General features: G+C 33.2%; 1 protein-coding gene across 1 annotated transcript in view; it reads right to left on the bottom strand.

Annotated features, from left to right (window-relative positions):
* Nucleotides 1–5,363: 5,363 nt before the first annotated feature.
* LOC119766616 (potassium voltage-gated channel protein Shaw-like) overlaps nucleotides 5,364–22,925 on the bottom strand; it is a 174,846-nt gene continuing 157,284 nt past the window's right edge. Inside the window, exons 10-13 of the mRNA XM_038251566.1 lie at nucleotides 16,392–16,569; nucleotides 6,348–6,443; nucleotides 6,110–6,217; nucleotides 5,364–6,052 (exon numbers count right to left, since the gene is read on the bottom strand). Coding sequence (XP_038107494.1) covers nucleotides 5,808–6,052; nucleotides 6,110–6,217; nucleotides 6,348–6,443; nucleotides 16,392–16,569 — 627 coding nt within the window. The 3' untranslated portion in view covers nucleotides 5,364–5,807. The remainder of the gene's footprint in view (nucleotides 6,053–6,109; nucleotides 6,218–6,347; nucleotides 6,444–16,391; nucleotides 16,570–22,925) is intronic.

Below are 22,925 nucleotides of genomic sequence, written 5' to 3'. Positions count from 1 at the left end.
TCCATTAGTTCCTTTAGTTCCTTAAGTTCCTTAAGTTCCTTTAGTTCCTTAAGTTCCTTTAGTTCCTTTAGTTCCTTTAGTTCCTTTAGTTCCTTTAGTTCCTTTAGTTCCTTTAGTTCCTTTAGTTGCTTTAGTTCTTTAGTTCCTTTAGTTCCTTTAGTTCCTTTAGTTCCTTTAGTTCCTTTAGTTCCTTTAGTTCCTTTAGTTCCTTTAGTTCCTTTAGTTCCTTTAGTTCCTTTAGTTCCTTTAGTTCCTTTAGTTCCTTTAGTTCCTTTAGTTCCTTTAGTTCCTTTAGTTCCTTTAGTTGCTTTAGTTCTTTAGTTCCTTTAGTTCCTTTAGTTCCTTTAGTTCCTTTAGTTCCTTTAGTTCCTTTAGTTCCTTTAGTTCCTTTAGTTCCTTTAGTTCCTTTAGTTCCTTTAGTTCCTTTAGTTGCTTTAGTTCCTTTAGTTCCTTTAGTTCCTTTAGTTCCTTTAGTTCCTTTAGTTCCTTTAGTTCCTTTAGTTCCATTAGTTCCTTTTATTCCTTAAGTCCATTTAGCTCCTTTAATTCCTTTAGTTCCTTTAGATCCTTTAGTTCCTTTTGTTCCTTTAGTTCCTTTAGATCCTTTAGATCCTTTAGTTCCTTTAGTTTCTTTAGTTCCTTTAGTTCCTTTGGTTCCATTAGTTCCTTTATTTCCTTTATTTCCTTTAGTTCCTTTAGTTCCTTTAGTTCCTTTAGTTCCTTTATTTCCTTTATTTCCTTTAGTTCCTTTAGTTCCTTTAGTTCCTTTGGTTCCATTAGTTCCTTTAGTTCCTTTAGTTCTTTTTTTCCTTTAGTTCCTTTAGTTGTTTTAATTCCTTTAGTTCCTTTAGTTTCTTTGTTTCTTTAGTACCTTTAGTTCTTCATGTTCTTTAAGTTTCTTCATATTTTTTTTATTTTACATTATTTATTTTTATTTTTCCCCCTATTTAAGAACTGAGATGTTGGCATCCTTGAATCAAACTTTTTTTTCAGATAGACTTATATGAAGTACATACTAACAAATTTATAGATACTCACCACTCTGTTGGAATAAATCTGCAGGAAGGTAAGGTGGTTTTATCTGCATTTTGAATAAGAGAAATTACAGATTATATCCCAGATAAAGGATGATTTATTGGGTTTCATCCCCAATCCACAAGCTACAAAGCCGGAAAATCTTTTCGGAAAAGTCACCCTCGCCAATTGTTTTCAAAATTTACCCTCCAACAAGTCCAACAAACAACCGCCCCCCACAAACAAAAAAAAATAACTTCTTCAAAACACGAAATCCAACCAACTCGAAATTTTCCCCCGTCAAAACAACATTCCCGGAATGTCAATTGCAGTGTGACCGCGTAAACTTAACTTGCAAATTGGAAAACCAACTCACCACCACAGTCTACAACAAGGATTTCCCCCCTCTCATTGAAGTGAAAAGCTTCTTGATAAGAGAGTCCAACCCTCCTCAAAAAAAAATTAAATCCCTTTTAGCTGGCAAATTCGTGAATCCAACCAACTTCGAAAGTCATTATCTTGCCTGCAGCTTGGGGGAGGGCTTCTTCACTTTTTTTGTTGGCGCCAATTTTAATCGAATTAGCATTCAAATGGGGACGAAATCCTTGGAATCGAACCGAACTTGCTCAAAAATGCAAATTTCTGCAGTCGAGTTCAAAGCTGATTTGGGACTTTCTCATTGACTTTCACCGAAAAAAAGGAGGGAATTATTTTGATTCGATGAAATCTGTTTTATTTGGCTGGTTAAAAAATTTCTTCCATGACATCGTAACTTTACAGTAAACATCTTTGTCTTGCCCAGTGTTAATTGTGTTCTGCTATGTCGTAATAGAGTAGGTAATAATAATGATCTTCGCTGGTGAAGTAATAGGTTTGAAATCATCTTAAAAAATCTCTCTTCTTGTGGCATCCACGGATAAGTTCACTTTTCGTTCACTTAGTTTTTTGTATCTACAAAATTGTTCACCATTTCTCTAGGCTAGTTATCATAGTACTTCGATTAACAGTGGTACGTTTCATTCCCAGTGGGTACAATTTTTTGCTTTGTCTCAACCAGTTCGATGACAATTCCTTTGTGATCGATACATTTAGGTTTCGTTACCAAATAACAGACGATTCGAGAGTTCTTTTACTTCTTAACAATTTTCTTAGAATGGAGAGCTTTGATAAGTGAAATGATTGTAAATATTTGACTGTTTAAACTCTTTCTAGTAACTCATAGCTGTACACAACAAAACTTTTTAGATAGAACATTTGTGTAAATTTCACAAATTCTCTTTTTTAAAGAACATGACAGACGTTTTCATTTAAAGTTGGGTTGATATCCACGTTTATGTAGTTAATTTAAAACTGTCTCAGGTAAGTTTAGGATTAAAAACAAACTGGATGGATAAAATTTGTTATAAGAAAAAAAAAATCAAACTCATCAACATCAACTCAGTGTTTTTCAATTTAACCCTAAAATTTGGAAACGCAAAAAAAAAACATTTATTTTCGACCACATCAAACGTTATATATCATATTCGAAAGCTATTTGCCAAGCTATCGTCACATAAAAAATCAACAATATTTTCGTGATATAAAAATAAACCTCGTTTTTCTAGTGTAGTTTTCTTTCGGTATCTTAGCATCCTTTGGTCAATGTTTCATTACGTTCCGAGCAAATAAATAGGGAATTTTCTTATCTTTTTGGAAGAAAATATTATCAGAGATTATATTATATATGATAAGGGCTAAAAAATTTCCGCGATTTCACGGATGCTGCGTCATTCGTAAAGTTTGCCTATGACCGTGAAATTTCGTAAATTCCGTGAAATGCCGTGAAATTCTTATTCATTTATTAACAAAATGTCCCAAGGGCATTTGAACATTGAGTTTTTTATTTAAGCAAACCTCAAGATTTTAAACAGGCTTTTTGAAACTCATTTTCGAAAATATTTGTCAATTGCAATGCTCTACAAAAAGTATCAGCGAAATTAACTTTGGTTGTAACATGCTTTGGATAATTAAATTGGGATGTTCAAAACATGTAATACATGATTTTTTCTTTTCTTTTTTTCTTAACATTTTACAAAGAATGTGAAAGAACGATATTCAAAACTGCAGGAAAAAAAAAAACGCAGAGCAGCTGAGCTATTTATTTTTCAATATCTGTAAAATGTATATGAATAAAAATTGGCAAGTGGCAGGGAAAGTCTGAAAACAATTCTATACATAAATAAAGTTTTTTTTATACTGTTCGAAATTTTTTAAAGCACTTTGCCACATTTTATAATTTTCCCACACATTTTGCCTAAATTTTGGCTGAATTTTTTGAAAAACTCAAATTTGTTGTTTCCTAAAAATCATTTTAAAAAAAATTAATATCTCTTTAATAACAAATTTTACTTTCCTCTGAAAAATGTAACGCACCGAACTGACTGATGATCGAATAAAATCGGGGTGACAAGCATGATATATGATTTATAGATCAGAGATTAAAATCAAAAATATAATATTTTTTAATGTTTCTACGGTTTTCAATAATTATGATTTAATCTGAAAAATGGCATCACTTGCACATGAATTTTGACCATCTTGTGCCATAGTTCAAAAATTTATTCAAAAATCAGATAACTGAATAAATTCTTCAAAAAAAAAAAAAAAGAAAAAAAAGACGACGACGAAACAATATTTCTTCAAAGGAAAGAAAAATTAAAAAAGGTCATTTTTTGTAGTTTGACTTTTAACGGGTACTTTGTCATAGATCAGAAAAATTCCTTGTCGAGATTTTTTAAAATTTTAGTAACTTTTTGTATAAAAAGCTGCCAAAATTGTATGAAAACTTGTAAAGACGAACTAATTATGAAAAATAACTTTTGTGGTTATAGAAAAAGTACACACAAAGTTTCATCATTACAAAAAAATATTAATAAATGTAGTCGGAAGTCTCAGAAAATTACTCTCGTAACATAGATAAATAATATTTTTTACAGTTTCTACTGTCTAAAGATATTCTAAATACTGTGAAACGGAAACTTTTGTTTAAATTTTTATGTATTTATTGAAATTTTATAATCTTCTATTTTTGCTCAGCAAATTTTATCAAATAAAATATACATAAATTCAAAGGAAGTAACTGCTAATTATGTACTATTAAAAAATGAAAGAAGATGAAATTTGCATAAAAATCTTGAACAACAGAATAAAATAAAATATGAAATATGATTCATATGAATATAATAGTAGTTTATGCAACAAGTTGCAAAAAGAGGATTTTTTCAGCACGAGTCGTACATTTATCCAACGAGGTTCACCAAGTTGGATAAATACGAAGAGTGCTGAAAAAATCAAGTTTTGCAACGAGTTCCATACAACATTTTTTTTGCAATTCCAAAAAACACACACTGAGTGAAATTTTATGTCAAATTTTCATGTATTTTGTCAATAAATCGTTTTAATAAAAAAAAATGTTGAAAAGTGTAACTTTTCGAAACAAGTGCTGAAAAGTTCAACTTTTCAGCACCCATTTGAGTGCTGAAAAGTTGAACTTTTCAGCATTTATTTTGAAATGTGTTGCTATTCGATTCTGTTATTTTGGATACAGAAAAGTAGGCTATTTCGTCGTTCAAGAATGACAGGAAAAGTAAATAGTGGCACGACGGAATTCCAGAAAATAAATTAGACAATTGTTTATAAATTCACACCTATGCTTAAAAATGACTAGTGCACAGCGAGAAAAAAAAACTAAGGTCTAAAACAACAAATAAATTTATCAAAATTAGATTTACAGAAACCCTGAACAATCATAGCACAACTTATGTTCAAAATGAATTTCCCAAACTATGATAAAAAAAAATATATAAGCATTGAAGCAGAAAAATCAGATTTAAACTTCTTTAAAACTAGTTGAACTTCATTTCGTGTTTAATACATTTGAGAGGAATGGTCTCTTTTTACTTTTTTGCAAACTACTGTTTAAAATTGATATTTAAAAAAAAAAACTCAATAACTATTTGAAACTTTTCGCAACAGCCACACTCATTTGGTTCGGATGTTAGAGCATTTGGTCCAAAATTAAGATTATAATATTTTACATTTTCAACGATACAATTTGCGAAAATTTTTATCAAATAATCAAAATTCTATACCAAAGTGCATGAAAAGAGCTAAGACAAAAGCCACAAAAGGTAATAAAAGGTTAAACGATGGTTGAGAACCGGCTAGAATGCGTGAGTGCTTTGCTTTAGTAGGTCTAAAATAGGGTTAACTACCCTACAATAAAGATCTTCGACAAAATTTCACTATTGATCAAAACTTAATGTTGAATACTTCAAAACTTGTTCTATTAAAATATTTTACTCAACAAACAACAATTTGATGATATTTTGTTTAACAAAAATGATTTCAAAGTATCAATTATCTCCAGTCTAAGCATATATTACTTATCACTATACTTTTTTTAAGATACTTATTATGTTAGTTGGCAATAAGTACAAATCTTTATCTACACTTATAAGCATATTAAAACGATTCGCTAGAGGACGCTTTTGTATGACAAAAACATTTAATTTTACCTCTATTTTTAAGTGTTTACTTTTTACTCATTTCATTCGTCCTTTTATTCACAATCTGCCTCCAAATATCCAACAGTTTTTAAAGCTTTTACTTGGTTTCTTTGACTAGAAAAAAAAAACTCGCCCTCAAAACACACTAAACATTCGCATCTAACCCTGCCTCCGTTCCACGCAACATCAAGTTGGCACAAATCAGCTGCAAGCTCCTAACCTCAACGCCAACTCCCAAACCATTCCTCAAACTTCATCCCCCGAGGGCGTATCGTGGCCATCGTTGAACGACGTGGGCGTCGAGATGGCGCTGTCGTTGTGCAGCGTCACTTTGGGCTCCAAAATGACTTCCTCCGGGGCCGCCGGACATGGAACCGGTGCTGGACTCGGCATCGTCGCCAGCGTGGACGTCAAACCAAAGCCGCCGGTCAGTCCCGATCCTCCCAGCGTAGATTCCATCGGGTTTCGGTTGGAGTCCCTTCGATCCATTGCTGAAACAGAGGGAGATTGTGGCAAATATTCTAGCGTGAAATTCTGACGGTTCTTACTCAGCGGAACCAGCAACTTGGGTTGTAATGGAAGCAATAAATCCACGTTTCCGGTCGTGGGCTGCCGCGGCTGGAGGGAGTTGAGCGCGGGGACATTAATGAAGTCACCTGGGTTGGGAAGAGAGACACACGTAAGATGAAAGCCGAAATTTTATCTGATTAATTAGCGATGGTTAATCACACACTGACACACAAGCACACTCTCAAAGGGAGGGAGGCTCGTCGTCGTTGTCCGTACCTTGCTGCATGATGGAGGGGGGCTTGAGGACGGCCAGCCCCGGTACAGAGGGACCCTGCAGGGTGAGACCTATCACGTTTACGCCGTTCACGTGGCCTTTGGGAGGGAGGGAGAGAAAAGTAGAGTGGATTAATGGAATGAGATATTGTAATCAATGCGATGGAGAATGACAAGGTTGGTCATCAAGAAGGGAGTTGTAAAAAAGAATTTGCTATTGTGGATAAGGTTGTTCAAATAGCTGTTTTTTTTTAATCTCCAGATCTGTTTCGATGTATGCAAGCTCAGTTAATAAGAATCACAGGATGTTCTTCAAAATGCTTTTTTTAACAAATAATTATTTATTTCGTTAGTTGATAGCTAAGTTCACTCAGATCAATCATCAATGACATCGCAAATTGATTTTTTTAACACGATTTAAATTAGAATTAAAAAAAAGATGAATGTCAGAAAAAAAATGCATAAGGAATCAACTGTTAATAATTTTGTTGTGCTAAATTAATCTGCATATTTTGTTTATTAATTTGTACTGAAGTTTGTACTTAGTAGTTCTTAGAATTTTTGATTAGAATTTTTTCGAAATCTTCTAATTTCTGTTTTTTGTTTGGATGAAACTTTGTCCATGAATACCCTATGTCCGAAGAAGCCAGTTTTCGTTACAAGTCACCAAAAAATTTTGCGGAATGTTCGTACAAAATGGTCATTCAAAATATGTATCTTGAGAAGCGATTTCGTGACTGATTAGGTGCTTTCGATCAAATTATAGGTTATGTTGAGGATTTTTTTGATTTTCCATTTTTCATGAGAACAGCGGTTCTCAACCCTGTTGTTTAATTCAAGCTTCTTTTTTTACATTACAAATTTTTATGAAAGAAACCTAAAGCTTTTAGAAAAAAATGTTCTGTAACCGTAGCTCGGGTGATAATAATAGAATTTTAATCAACTATGGTTGAAAGGGTAAGTCTTCTTCTAGAGTTGATAGAAAACGTGTGTAACGTCCATGTACTTTTCTTCATATCTGTTTTTATGTTTCAATAGGGCGTTCAATAAAAGTTGATTTATAAATTGTTATTTGGTTTGATCTCCAAGATTATTAAAAAAATGAATCAAATGTGTGCAAATTAAAATTACTTATTTTTTTTTCATTTAGACCATATTCAATATTTAATATTTATCTTTTGAAATTATCAAGGAATTTAGTGATATCAAACTCTTTATCATTAAGATTTTCATTGCATATTTTCATTTGAATTTTACAAACTTTCCTCCCATGAATTTGTATGATATTTTTATCTGGAATTAAATTGTAAATTCATGACCAATAGTGTTTGGCGGAAGAATTTGTGTGGGCATTGCTATTAATGTTTGATTCTTTTACCCAATATTTTGTTATTTCAGATTTAAAATTTATATCTAAAAGAAATCATGAGATTTTGACCCAGTGAACCGTTTTCAAGTTGTAACATTCTTCACTAAAAAAGTGAATCCTTTTATATTTCTTTAAAAATGTCATGGTTGAAAAAATGTTTTACTACTTTCATTTATGAAAATTTTTGATCCATTCTTTTGTTGCTGCAGATACAGATCACGTAAAATATAAAAAAAAATGATAATTTTGAGGAAAAATCTTGATTGCATTTATGTTTCAATAATTAAATTACTGAAATAAAAAAAACAATTCAAAATTTATATTTTTGTAAAGCTAATAGGAAAGTAATTTAAGGTAAGAACAAACAAAAGTAAAAACATGAAACTTGAGATACTATTGGCAACATTTAGAATGTTATTATTCCCACATTTTAAACAATAAATTAATGGAAAATTAAACAAACATATTAAAAATAAAAATTTAATCCGTAAAATGTCATTGAAATTGCATTTTAAAGCATTAATTTTTTATATACTGGATGTTTGAATAATGGATAGTTTAAAGAAAATATTGCCATATTTTTTTACTCCAAATAAATATAATGTTTTTCCTCTCAATTGGGCCATTGCAAATATTTTTGAAAAATTTGAGAATTTTGAAAAAAATGCGTTTAAAAGCAAAGCATTACAATAATTTTGGTTCATTGAAAAAAAAAAACTTTAAAAGGAAAAAAAAACATACAAAATTTCACTTTGTCTGCTATCCATAATGCAAATTTTTAAAATTTCAGTATTTTCGAGAAACTACAGTTTTTGGAAAAAAATTGAGAATTTCTGAATAATTTTTTTTTAAAGCATTCACAATTCCGCTTCGTTTAATACTTTGAAAATCATAGAAAAAATTTAGTATTTTCAAAAAATTACGGTATTTTGTGAACAATTTTGAGCATTTATACTTTGAAACTTACATTTTCAAAAAATATATTCTTAGTGAAAGCATTGAGAATATAACATGATATCTTTAAATTGAATAAATTTTAGAGATATTAAAAAAAAAGTGTGATCGTCCATCATCGGCGGTAAAATTGACAATACTATTATCGACGATAATTTTATCGAAAAAAGAAAAGGTTCTTATGTCTTATATTTAGAAAATAATTTGAATACATTTTAAGAATAAATTTATTTTTGAAAACTTTTTAACATGTTTTTTGAAAAATAATTTTATTTATTTTAAGCGATTTGACAATAATCATTTTGATTATTTGTTTTTTTTCAAATCTGTGTTATACGTTTTGATCAAGAATTACTACATCAGACATTTTTCACAAAATCACTATTTTTAAAAGTCAAATAACAAAGGGGCGTAAAAAAATACTGACAAAATTTTGAGTTTTTATTCGAAAACCATATCAAGAACGATTGTCAATTAAACACTGTTGTTCTGTTCCACTTATTCATGTAATTTTAATCAAATTAAAACATACACACTTTTGAATTATGCATCTCCAGATCAGAAAAAGACGTTTGAAAAGTTTTAATAAAAATGAATATTTTGATAATTAAATTATTTTACTTTTCCTAAATTTTTGATAGTATCATAACTGTAGTTTTGTTTGAAGCAAATCGCAATATTTTTTATTTCGTGATTTCGAGAATATGGCACCAAATTTGAAATTCAAAATTTGTGAATGGTTGCAATTATTTGTTGAATGTTATGTCTTTCGACTCTGACAAAAGTCGAGGAGGAAGCAGTATAAAAAATACAGGCGAATTCAAACTGTTTTAAAATTCATTTAACACCAGTCCCGTTGTTTTGCAACACCAAGATTTAAAAAAAATCTAAGTTTTGACAAACATTTATTTGTGAAAAAATAAACTTTTTGTGGTGCATTAGCGTGATCCGTTTTGCTAAAAGTTTCACGAATCTTTCTGATTTTTTTTATCAATTGTGCTGGCAAATAGGCTGATAACCGAAATTCGAGCTAAACCCATGCAAGGAAACCCATCTGCTAGGAGTTTCATGTTTTTATTATTAAAAAAATGATCAAAACATATATTTAACTATTTAATCAAAGTATTCATTTTGAGGGACAAAACAAACCCTTGTGATAATTTTAAGCAAAATCGGTGAATATTTGATGATTTTGTAAAACAAATCACCCTAATCGTACATGTACATCGAAATTCAACAATATTTCAAAATATAAACTAGCCCAAATTTGATAATCAAAGCAGGAAAATGCATTTCAAATTGTTTTTAGTTGATTGGACATCCAGTTCCATTGAAATTTTGAATTATAGAAAAAAAAAATGCTCCTTATTTTTTTAGGTTGATTGAAAGCCATAACCGAAATTCTTAAATAAACATTAAATTCCATGAAAAAAAAGAGTTGCTGTCCATGCCAAGGAAATCAACAATTAAAACAACAATATCCAAGTGATACAAAACCAAAACATTCACTTCAAAGCCGTGCCTGATTTTCTCAGAATCTCTCCAATTTGCCCCCACACTCTAATGAGTACATTTCTTCCAGGGTCGAGTGCCCACAAGCAGCACAAAACACTTGAGGTTAAGTTTCTGACTTGTTTTTTTTTCTCGTTCCTTCAACTGATATGTTTCCCTCTGAATGGACGCCGTTTGCGAGCGCTCATTACCTGTACGCTTGGGGTGCAACTTTTTTGTTTACGACCTCCAAATAAGGGGGCACGTGCTAAAAAAGCACAAAAGTAACTTGCTCCGTTTCCATTTCGCACACTTGAACACAAACCTGCCCTCGACCATGTGTTGCTTCTCAGGAGGGAGAGAGAAAAGTTATTCAAGTTCTACAAATGGAGTAACATGAGTTAATGGGAAACTTTTTCGCATTTGTTACATTCCGTGTTTGGAACTTTGAAAAATGGAAAGAAATGCAATAAAATGCTAAAGAAAGACAAAAAAAAAATGTAATACTTTTTCCACATTCCACTAAAGGAGAAAAAAGTCTCAAGGTACGTTAATGCTTTCCTGCAGCTTTCGTGTGCACACAAAAGAAACCCAAAACTCGTTGACTAGAGTAGCTTTTTGCTAATAGTTTACCGACGATAATTTACTGCTAATGGTTCGCGTTGTAACTGGCTATCTTGTTGGCCCTGTTGTAGGATTACTGCACTACTCAACACAGCAGTACATGTGAAGTACGGTGAAAGTGAAGCCCACTGTGAAGGAGTGCAAATGTCAAACGGAAACCCGATGTGGTTTTGTGGCAGGTGAAAGTTTTTCCAAGTTGAGAGGTAGGACGGATAACGGCATAAACTAAGCATTTTCTTGGTAAAACAATGGGCAGTTTAGGGGGAAAGTGACACAGCGTTTTTTGGACTAGTTTGGAAAGTTTGTTACTTAAACCGCACGCTACTGTTAAAGTTGGCAGACATGTTTATTCAAGAACAAGTTTTGAAAGGGACTCTTTGTTGAAACATGTACTCATGAGTATTTCGAGGGTAAACCTGAATTTTAAAATGCGAAAACGTCTAAAAACATTTTGTCTTTTAGATAAAATGTTAGGGTTTGAAGCTGATATCAAGAAAAGAAAAACTTTGTTTGCGAACTAGGCAAGACTCAAACCATTGGGCGTTTGATAGTATGATTTCGCTTTACAAACAGTTTTGTGGCATGGCAAAATGTGTTAAGGTAAAAAAGTAATTTACGCATAAAAAAACCTTTAGAGCTCAAAAGGTTAGAGTCTTGGCTTTTTGGAACGAAAAAAAAATATGAGCCTTGACTTGCAATTTCCAAGAAATTTTGAAAATAAACTGTGATTTTTTCGCTTTTTACACATAAAATCCCCAAAATTGATTGTCCTCCAGGTTTCAAAACAAAACAATAAATTACTCTGCTTATTATTTTGTGAATTCTATCTAAACATACAGCAATTCCCCACGAAAACAGCATGGAAAAAAACAAAAGTGCTCGGATCGGGCTCAACATTTTTCTGGGGGTTCCCTGGCCGAAATAATTAGACCCGTATTTTTTTGTTTGGCCATTAGGGTGACCTACGCCGTGTTAGGGTGGTCTAAAAAATGGCCATTTTCGTCGATTTTCGCAAAACCACTTTTTCGAAAATCATAACTCCTCGCCATTCTAACCGATTTTAATTGTCTTATACGCAAATGAAAGGTGATAAGTTGACCTTTCAAAGAAAATAATAAGAAGTTTCAAAATCTAGTCTAACATATGAAAAGGCGTATGAAACTTTAAAATGTCGTTTTGACAGTGTCTGGACCAAAGAGCCTATGTCTGGAAATATTTTATCGGATTTTCCGGACATTTTTACATACCAAAAATGGGAGGAGTTCATTAACAGGATTCCGAGATATGATTTTTTGAAAATAAAATCCGTGTTTTTTGACGCACCGCGCGCAAAAACCGGAGAATGACGAAATTGGCAAAAAAATCAACTTTTTTCACTAAAACTGCGATAACTTTAAAATTTCAGTGATGACCTATAGATGTCTGGGTACCAAAAGTTGCGTCTTTTAATTACAAAAATTTTGGTACCCAGACATCTATAGGTCATCGCTGAAATTTTAAAAATATCGCAGTTTTATTGAAAAAAGTTGATTTTTTGCCAATTTCGTCATTCTCCGGTTTTTGCGCGCGGTGCGTCAAAAAACACGGATTTCATTTTCAAAAAATCATATCTCGGAATCCTGTGAATGAACTCCTCCCATTTTTTAGTATGTTAAGTAAAAATGTCCGGAAAATCCGATAAAAATATTTCCAGACATAGGTTTTTTGGTCCAGACACTGTCAAAACGACATTTTAAAGTTTCATACGCCCTTTTCATATGTTAGGCTAGATTTTTGAAACTTCTTATTATTTTTCTTTGAAAGGCCAACTTATCACCTTTCATTTGCGTATAAGACAATTAAAATCGGTTAAAATGGCGAGAAGTTATGATTTTTCGAAAAAAGTGGTTTTTGCGAAAATCGACGAAAATGGCCATTTTTTAGACCACCCTAACACGGCGTAGGTCACCCTAATGGCCAAACAAAAAAATACGGGTCTAATTATTTCGGCCAGGGAACCCCCAGAAAAATGTTGAGCGCGATCCGAGAACTTTTGTTTTTTTCCATGCTGTTTTCGTGGGGAATTGCTGCATAGTTAGATGAGACAAAAGATTGATAGTTTCAACTACAGAGAAACCTCTTTTTTATAATTTGACGATTGCTCTGGAACGATGCAACATTTTTGCAATCTTTTAAAAGCAATTTGTAGGTTTTGTTCAGATCTACAAAACGCTTTTTGAAGCATGCAAAAATATCGTTTTAGAGACAATCGACGAAACAAAAAGCGTAACGTAACCACATAAAAATAGGGTTTTCTGAATTTAACTGAGATTTTGCAGATTTGTGTAAAAACGGCTGATTTCAAAGGAAAATCAAAGGCAACCTAAAGTTGAGAATTGGTGAATTGAATGAATACAAAAATTTTCAAACTTTAAAAATCCATTAAGGCTTAAAGCCTTATAAATTATAAATATACAGCAATTCCATTTGAAAAGAGCCTAAACCAAAAAAAAAGTTCTCCGATCGGGCTCAAAATTTTTCTGGGGGTTCCTTGGCCAAAGTAATTAGACCCGTATTTTTTTGTTTGGCCATTAGGGTGGCCTACATCGTGCTAGGTGGTTCAAAAATGGCAATTTTCGTCATTTTCGCAAAACCACTTTTTCTAAAAATCATATCTCCGCGCCATTTCATCCGATTTTAGCTGTCTTAGACGCAAAGAAAGGTGATGAGTTTGCTATTTGGGAAAATAGTAAAGTTCCAAAATCTAGCTTAACTATTGAAAAGTCGTATGAAAACTTAATGGCGTTTTGTGTGTCTGGACCAAAGAGCCTATGTCATATTTATCGGATTCCTCGAAAATTTCACATAACATATCAAAATTGGCGATGTCGAACCGTACGTTTTGGAGATACGATTTTTGAAAATAAAACTGCAGCGACGCGCCACGCGCAAAAACGGAAAATGACGAAATCGGCAAAATCAACTTTTTCACTAAAACTGCGATAACTTTAAAATTTCAGCGATGACCTATACATGTCTGGGTACCAAAATTTTCGTAATTGAGAGACGCAACTTTGGTACCATAACATCTATAGGTCATTGCTGAAATTTTAAAGTTATCGCAGTTTTAGTGGAAAAGTTGATTTTGCCGATTTCGTCATTTTCCCGTTTTTGCGCGTGGCGCGTCGAAAACGCAGTTTTTTTTTCAAAAATCATATCTCGAAACGTACGGTTCGACATCGCCAATTTTGATATGTTATGTGAAATTTTCCGAGGAATCCGATAAAATATTTTCAGACATAGGCTCTTTGGTCCAGACACGGTCAAAACGCCATTTTAAGTTTTCATACGACTTTTCAATAGTTAAGCTAGATTTTGGAACTTTTACTATTTTTCCCAAATAGCCAAACTCATCACCTTTCTTTTGCGTCTAAGACAGCTAAAATCGGATGAAATGGCGCGGAGATATGATTTTTAGAAAAAAGTGGTTTTTGCGAAAAATGACGAAAATTGCCATTTTTTGAACCACCCTAGCACGATGTAGGCCACCCTAATGGCCAAACAAAAAAAATACGGGTCTAATTATTTTGGCCAAGGAACCCCCAGAAAAATTTTGAGCCCGATCGGAGAACTTTTTTTTTGGTTTAGGCTCTTTTCAAATGGAATTGCTGTATAAATACATTTATACAGCAGTTCCATATGGAAGTTTAAGAAAAAAAAATTCCTTGGCCGAAATAATTCGACCCGTATTTTTTTGTTTGGCCATTAGGGTGGCCAACGCCGTGTAAGGGTGGTCCGAAAAATGGCCATTTTCGTCGATTTTCACAAAAACCACTTTTTTCAAAAAATCATAACTTCGCTCCATTTCAACCGATTTTAGCTGTCTTGGGTGCAAATGAAAGATGATAAGTTTGACTTCCAAGAAAAAAAATGTGGAGTTTCAAAAATCTAGCCTAAAATTTGAAAAAGTCTTATGAAAACATCAATTGCCGTTTTGACGGTGTCTGGACCAACGAGCATATATCTGAAAATATATTTAACGGATTCCTCGAACAATTTTACATAACAAATCAAAAATTGGGCGAGGTTCATCAACAGGATTCAAAGATACGATATTTTGAAAATAAAATCCAGGGTTTTCAACACGCCGCGCGCAAAAACGAGAAATTGACGAAATCAGCAAAAAATCAACTATTTTCACTAAAACTGCGATAACTCGAGAATTTCAGCGATGACCTATACATGTTAGGGTACCAAAAGTTGCGTATTTCAATTACAAAAGTGTTGGTACCCTAACATGCATAGATTATCGCTGAAATTCTTGAGTTATCGCAGTTTTAGTGAAAAAAGTTGATTTTTTTTGCAGATTTCGTCAATTCCTCGTTTCTGCGCGCGGCGCGTCAAAAAACCCGGATTTTATTTTCAAAAATCATTCCTTTGAATCCTGTTAATGAACCGTCCGAGGAATCCGTTAAAAATATTTTAAGATATAGGCTCTTTGGTGCAGACACCGTCAAAACGGCAATTGATGTTTTCATAAGACTTTTTCAAATGTTAGGCTAGATTTTTGAAACTCTACATGTTTTTTTTTCTGGGAAGTCAAACTTATCATCATGTATTTGGTTTTTTTGAAAATCGATGAAAATGGCCATTTTTCGGACTACCCTAACACGGCGTTGGCTACCCTAATGGGCTAACAAAAAAATACGGGTCTAATAGGGGGATGGCGTCGCTATTTTTAGACCACGTTTTCCACTTTTTCTCATCGAAACCGACTACTTTATCGACTTCATTTTGCTGGGCGAGATAGGAAGCTGTCTATTTTTAGACGATGACTCAGCACTTTTCCACTCTTGCACTTAAAAAAACCAGGTGGCAGCACGATGTAACGCCACGTCCCTATTATATTGGCCAAGGAACCCCCAGAAAAAAATTGAGCCAAATCGAAGCACTTTTATTTTTTTTCTTTAACTTTCATATGGAACTGCTGTATGTATTATATCAGAGACTAAAACCGTAAGTTTCTCTATGCAATGAAACCTCATTTTATGCGAAGGCGTTACGCTTTTTATTTTGTCGATTTCTCGAAAACCGTGGAATATTCTTGCAAGCCTCAAATTTAGTATTGGTTTTGGGTTATGGGTTATGGGTTTTGGGTTTTGGGTTTTGGGTCTTGGGTTTTGGGTCTTGGGTCTTGGGTTTTGGGTTTTGGTTTTGGTTTTGGTTTTGGTTTTGGTTTTGTTAACAAGTGTTTTTGAACTCAAGCAGATTCAAAATGATAAAAAGACGGGTTCAACAATATTTATGCAATTTATAGATATTCTTCTTTTTATAAGATTTGTAGAGTTTTTTTTAAATTTGAACTTCCTTGTTTTGAATAAGTTTTCTTATCGTTTTAATTTTAAGATTAAGCTTTTCCCATTTGAACATAATTCTATATCATTATGTTTTGTTTTAACACGAACTTTTTATTACCTCCATTAAATAAAAGATAATATACCTTTGTCCTAAGCTGAAATAAAAAGCATTCTTCAGATTATCCAAAGGCTCAAGCTTTTATCTAAAGCTCTTTTCCCTTTCGCCCTATCCTGGAAAAGTTTTCCCAATTACACAAAAGCTCCTCTACTCACCGATTTTCGCCCCGCCGAAAGCGTCCTTAAAGATGGCCGGGTGGCCCGTCGGGTGGGTGGTGGCGTGCTGGTGCTTCATCGCGTTCATCCGCCGGTTCGCCACCCCAACGTCCCGCTTCCGCCGGGGTTGCTCCACGGGCAGCACCCGTCGGCGCTTCTTCGGCAGCTTGGAGCGGGCCTGCAAAAGACGAGAAATTGTTTAGGAGGGGGATCGGAAGGAAAGAACCGTATAAACCACTGTTCGGAACGAGACTTTCACATTTTTTCTTTCGAGGTTAGGTATGATGTCGGGAAGGAAAAATCGAGAGAGGAAAAAAAGGTGAAATAAATAAAATATACTAACAAAATGTATGAGCGCTGGCCCGGCGTATTCAAATTGTGTGAAAACGAGCGATCAGATTAAAAACGGTTCAACCGTTGAGGCAGGACCAAGAAACAAAAAAAGGTGAAAGCAAAGACAAACCTTCATTTTCCCTCCCCTTCCCCACCCGGCGGTCTAAATTGTGTGGAAAATTTAAATACCAAATCTCCCCCCTCTGTGAAGGAAAGCCGCCGGGTCTGGGAGAGGTCTACCAGCAAAGGTCTAACCGAACCGTCTGCCGCCGTCTTTTTGGGTATTCACAGGATGGCCCAGGTGGCTAGTCGCGTACGTGGGAGGATCGGTTCCGCGTTGAAGTTCGTTTAATTTACGAGCTCAAGTTTTTTCTTCGGTGTTTTGCTTGCTTGTGGCAGGAGGAACTAGTTAGACAAGGGTGATGTTCATTTTGAAAAAGGTTCTTGTTGGGTAAATGGGGCTTGTTGTTTATAAATTAACTTGAGAAAGAGTAGAGAAAAATCTATTGGGATTCGATTTGAGCTGTATCGCGAACGTTAATAATAAATTTATTTCAGTTATAGTTAAGCAATAAAGGCTTCTACTACCCTAACATATTTGAAATGCATTTGAAAGGAATTTTTGAATCTCCGAAATTTTAAATTTTGATAAACTTATTGAATAGAAATCGAAAATCAAAACAGCTGAAATGATTTTTCATTTAACCATTTTTGATCGATCGATAAAAAAATGGATGAAGTTTTTTTTTAATCATTTCCTATTTTTTCTTCAGTTGATGATGTTTCCTTAATCAGAAGTTATTTGACCGAACAATAACAAATAACAAAAAACAAAAAACAAAAAACAAAAAACAAAAAACAAAAAACAAAAAACAAAAAACAAAAAACAAAAAACAAAGAACAAAAAACAAAAAACAAAAAACAAAAAACAAAAAACAAAAAACAAAAAACAAAAAACAAAAAACAAAAACAAAAAACAAAAACAAAACAAAAACAAAAAACAAAAACAAAAAACAAAAACAAAAACAAAAACAAAAACAAAAACAAAAACAAAAACAAAAAACAAAACAAAAACAAAAAACAAAAAAAACAAAAAACAAAAACAAAAACAAAAAACAAAAACAAAAACAAAAAACAAAAACAAAAACAAAAACAAAAACAAAAACAAAAAACAAAAAACAAAAAACAAAAAACAAAAAACAAAAACAAAAAACAAAAAACAAAAAACAAAAACAAAAACAAAAACAAAAACAAAAACAAAAAACAAAAACAAAAACAAAAACAAAAAACAAAAACAAAAACAAAAAACAAAAACAAAAACAAAAACAAAAACAAAAACAAAAACAAAAAACAAAAACAAAAACAAAAAACAAAAACAAAAACAAAAAACAAAAACAAAAAACAAAAACAAAAAACAAAAACAAAAACAAAAAACAAAAAACAAAAACAAAAACAAAACAAAAACAAAAACAAAAACAAAAAACAAAAAACAAAAAACAAAAAACAAAAAACAAAAAACAAAAAACAAAAAACAAAAAACAAAAAACAAAAAACAAAAAACAAAAAACAAAAAACAAAAAACAAAAAACAAAAAACAAAAAACAATAAACAGAAACAAAAAGCTAAAAACAAAAAAAACAAAATAAATCAAATGTGGTGTGCAAAGAATAAAAATTGATTCGTTGGCGCAGGATAAAAGCTTTTATTGGTTGGTTGCATTGCCTTAATTTACAAAAAGCTTTGTAATATGAATCACATAAATTAAGTTTTGTGGTAATTACTCTGAAAATTGCTTTCTTGAAAACTTATGTTACAACTTTTTCCGACAGTATAATTGATCAAGTTCAAAACCAGTCCATCCCGCCCACAATTTAATCCCCTTGATAAGGGTTAACCTCGATTTTGGCCAAGGTTGGCTGGTTAAAACAAGCGAATGGGGCCACCAACCAACCGAATCCTGCTGCTGCTGCTATTGTTTATTTGGCCCGATGACTCCGTTCGGTGAAGACTTTGCGGTTACTTAATCGATTGTTCTGCTCGGAGAAGGATGGAATTAATTATCGTGGTGGGAGGAAAAAGGTTCCGATGAGATAAACATCTCCTGCAACCTCACATTTCTAGCATTTACTCAAGCGGGTGTTGAAACTGTTGATCCTTTTCTGGTGTTTAAAGTTTTTCCTTGTGAAGCTAAAGTTTTAAGTTGGCTTCATACATGATCCTTTCAGAAAGTTTTTTAAAGTGTGCAATTAGCAAATATGCAAGCTCACTCTTCTCTCAAGTTTGTCAAACTTTCTAAACGACGATAAATCCTCTGAAAAAGCTCATCCAGCAGTCTCTGCCAAAAGCATCCCCAACACGGATTGCAATTACTCATCCTTTTTCTTGGCCCTGCCCGAAGAAGAAGTTATCTGCTATCCCTTTCCTCAGGCAGTTCAACTCAAAACCAGAAACGATTTGCACAAAACTTTCAAATTTTCACCCTTAAAAAGTTTTCCCTGGGGGGCAGACGAGAGCTCCCAATCTGCTTTAAGGATTTTGCAGGATTAGAAGCAAATTTTCCGTTCTCTGGGTGCCATTGTGGCGAAGAGAAGAGAAACTTCAGCCCAAACTTAACAGACGGTTGCAGTAGCAGCCTAATGAAAGTGCATTTTGCTATTGAAATTGTTAGTTCAGAGTTATTTCATGCACTGTTGCAAATTCAGAGTCAATTGAGTGTTTCCCTTAAGAATAAGCTTTTTCGTTCATTTTATTACCTGAAACTTTGCCACTCTTTGTCACTGCTCCGAAATCACAAACTTTTCACGAGTCTCGTAAAATTAAACCACGAATCAACTCAGCCGTATAAATCACTCAAAACTCGAGCGAGAGACATCGCCGGCATCGAAAGTAGAACGTTAAAGTTTACAGCCCCTTCAAGAAAAAGAAAAAAAAGCAAGAACATCCCAGTCCCAAGTGCAGTGGGCCAAAGACAAAGTTCCCTGCTTGTCTGTGGTCACCACAGAAAGTTTCGTTTCGGGAAAAAGTGAAAGAAGAAAACAAAGTTTTTCCCGCCTTTTTCCGGCTTGATTGATGGTGAAAAACACGTGTTTCTTGGGGACATGAAATTTAGAGTCTTCTGTCTTCTGGAGGGATAGGTGGAAGAAGATGACTTCACCTTGGGGTAGGGTTTTTTTGCGGGAAGGCATTTTCGCCAGCAATCGAAAGTGAAGGCGAGTGAAGAATTTTGTGACGACAAAAGTTTTAAAACAATGTTAGTCATAAGCGGAATTGAGATTCCGGGCTGGAAAAATATGCAAACCAGATAAATGGGCATGAAATTGTGCGGATATTGAATGTATAAAAGTCGACTACCACGATAGGCTGTTTTAAATTTTAACTCAAAGTTTAAGTTTCTTTGCTTTGATCGAAATCAAAAGGGGAAGAAAAATGAAAAAGAACTACATTTTGAATATAATACGCAATTTCCAAATTTGCAATAAAAGTAGCACAAAAAGATTTAAACAAAAATAAAAACCCGATTTCAGAGGTGAAATAGAGCCTGAACCAAAACCGGAAATGGATTTTATTTATTTTTTTTTATTTGGCTCAAACTTTGTGGGGACCTTCCCTATGACCAATGAAGCTATTTTGTGTCATTGGTTCACCCATACAAGTCTCCATACAATTTTGGCTGCTGTCCATACAAAAATGGTACGTAAGGGACCATCCATAAACCACGTGGACACTTTTTATGAAATCTCGTACCTCGCCCCCTCGTGGACAATTTCCCATACAAAAAAAAAATTGTATGGAGCGTGGACAATCGCCATACCCCCCCCCCCCTTAATTGTCTACGTGCTTTATCGATGGCGCCTAAATATTCAAACAGCTGTAACTTTTGAGTAAATTTTCGGATCAATTTGGTCTCTTCGGCAAAGTTGTAGGTATTGTTGAAAAAGAAAGAGGGACACGAAAAAAAAATTACGGATTTTTTTATAATTTTTTTTTTCACAAAAACTCAATTTCCGAATATACGTATTTTTTTATTTTCGAGATTTTTTGAAATGTTTTAGGGGACAAAAACCCGCAACTTTTGAGCCATAGAGAAACATGGTCAAAAAATCTGCCGCCGAGTTATGATTTTTTGAAAAAAATGTGATTTTTGGAAAATAAATGAAATTTTATGCAAAATCAAATTTCACGTAATTATTTAATGTAAAATTAAATTTCCAATCGAAAAGTACTCTACAGATTTTTTGATAATGGGCTCTGTTTTCAAGATATAGCCACTAGGGTGTAATATCAAAATCGATTTTCCAGCACAGCAATTTTTCAGTTCCTTTTGGGGTCCTAAACAACTCCCCAAAGTTTGGGCACGATTGGTTTAGTCCTCACTTTGCGCAAAGGGATTCAATTTTCCATATAAATTTGTATGGGAAAAACCATTTTTTTGGATTTTGATATTTATAAAATCCACGTTTCACGCTGTACTAAAACCGGATTCATATTCGGATGCTCTGGAAGGTGCTCTACAACTTTCCCGAAGAGAGTATGGTGCTAACAGCGTGTTCAAAACTCGTCTAAAACGTGTTTTTTGCTCGAAAATCACGTTTTAGACGAGTTTTGAGGACGCTGTATCTTCTTTCAGGGACATGCTACCACCATACTCTTTTCGGGAAAGTTGTAGAGCACCTTCCAGAGCATCCGAATATGAATCCGGTTTTAGTACAGCGTGAAACGTGGATTTTATAAATATCAAAATCCAAAAAAATGGTTTTTCCCATACAAATTTATATGGAAAATTGAATCGCTTTGCGCAAAGTGAGGACTAAACCAATCGTTCCCAAACTTGGGGGAGTTGTTTCGGACCCCAAATGTAACTGAAAAATTGCTGTGCTCGCTAAATTTGGACAACTTTATTTTTTTCCATCCAACCATATTACACCCTAATAGCCACCGAAAGTTTGATTTTAGCGAAATATTTGCAGTTTTTCGTTTTTTTTTAAATAGTGACCATGAGTGACCATTTCTAAAAAAATATTTTTTTAGATGTTAAGAATTTGACATTGAAGATTGGAGCTCTGGTTGCTGAGATACAGCGGCTTAAAGAAAAATAAACATGAAAATTGAAGTTTTCTAAGTCTCACCCAAACAACCCACCATTTTCTAATGCCGATATCTCCGCAACTAAATTCGTAAAATTTTCCGATTGTTTCGAAAAAAATATTTTGAAAAAAAAATTAAGACTTACTTTTTAAAAGAGCCAAACATTGAAGAAAGTGGATTTAGTGGCATATTTCTTTAACTAATGTTAGGGACCATCCACAAACTAGTAGGTCACTTTTTGGGAAATCTCAACCCCCACCCCTCATGGACAAATTTCCATACAAAAATAAAAAAAAACTTTTTTATATGGAGTGTGGACAATGGCCATAACATGATTGATATTTTGTAAATTTTTGGAAGCAGAGCAAATGTCAAAATTAGGCTTAGTGATTTTTCACGCTTGAAAATTGCAAATTTCACGGGGGCCTCTATTTCAGAACATTAAATTTCACGCAAATTTCGTGGAGCGTGAAAAATGTTAAAATAACTCTGAAAATCTTTTGTTTAAATAACTGAAACTACTTTTCATGCTTCATTATATATTATTCTTCAATAAACTAAAACAATCTTCACTAAATTAAATCATCAATTTTTGAACGTGACACAACAAAATCTCCTAATTTTCAAAAAAGTTTTCATCTTTTTTATGGATGGGCTATATAAATATAAATTTTGAAACAGAATGTAGGGCATACGTATTCTTATTTACTGAACTGCTTTTTTTAATATTCGACTAATAAAGCTAAGTTTTCGCTGATTCACTCCTGTTATACATCATTTTACATTTTATTTAATTTCATATCAGAACAAGATTTAACTATCTTGTAAGGCCTAAATGAGTAAAATAATTTGAACTTTCTGTGACTTTTAGCACATTTAAAATAATTTTCAAGGTTTTCATCACACGTTTCAAAAACTAAATGTTAAAGCAATAGGCAAAAGTAATCTTATTTGTAGCGAAATCGAAATTTTTATTCAAAATGTGACAATAAAACAATAAAAATAGTTTTTTTACTTTCACGGGAATAATTCACACAAATTTAATCAGGACTCAGAAAAAACGGCAATTTCAAAGACAAAAAATACTCTGAATTTTTTTATTAAGTTTTCGATTGC

The sequence above is a fragment of the Culex quinquefasciatus genome, chromosome 2 (genome assembly GCF_015732765.1).
Source record: "Culex quinquefasciatus strain JHB chromosome 2, VPISU_Cqui_1.0_pri_paternal, whole genome shotgun sequence".
Taxonomy (NCBI): Eukaryota; Metazoa; Arthropoda; class Insecta; order Diptera; family Culicidae; genus Culex; species Culex quinquefasciatus.
This window is presented reverse-complemented; position numbering and strand designations above follow the sequence as displayed.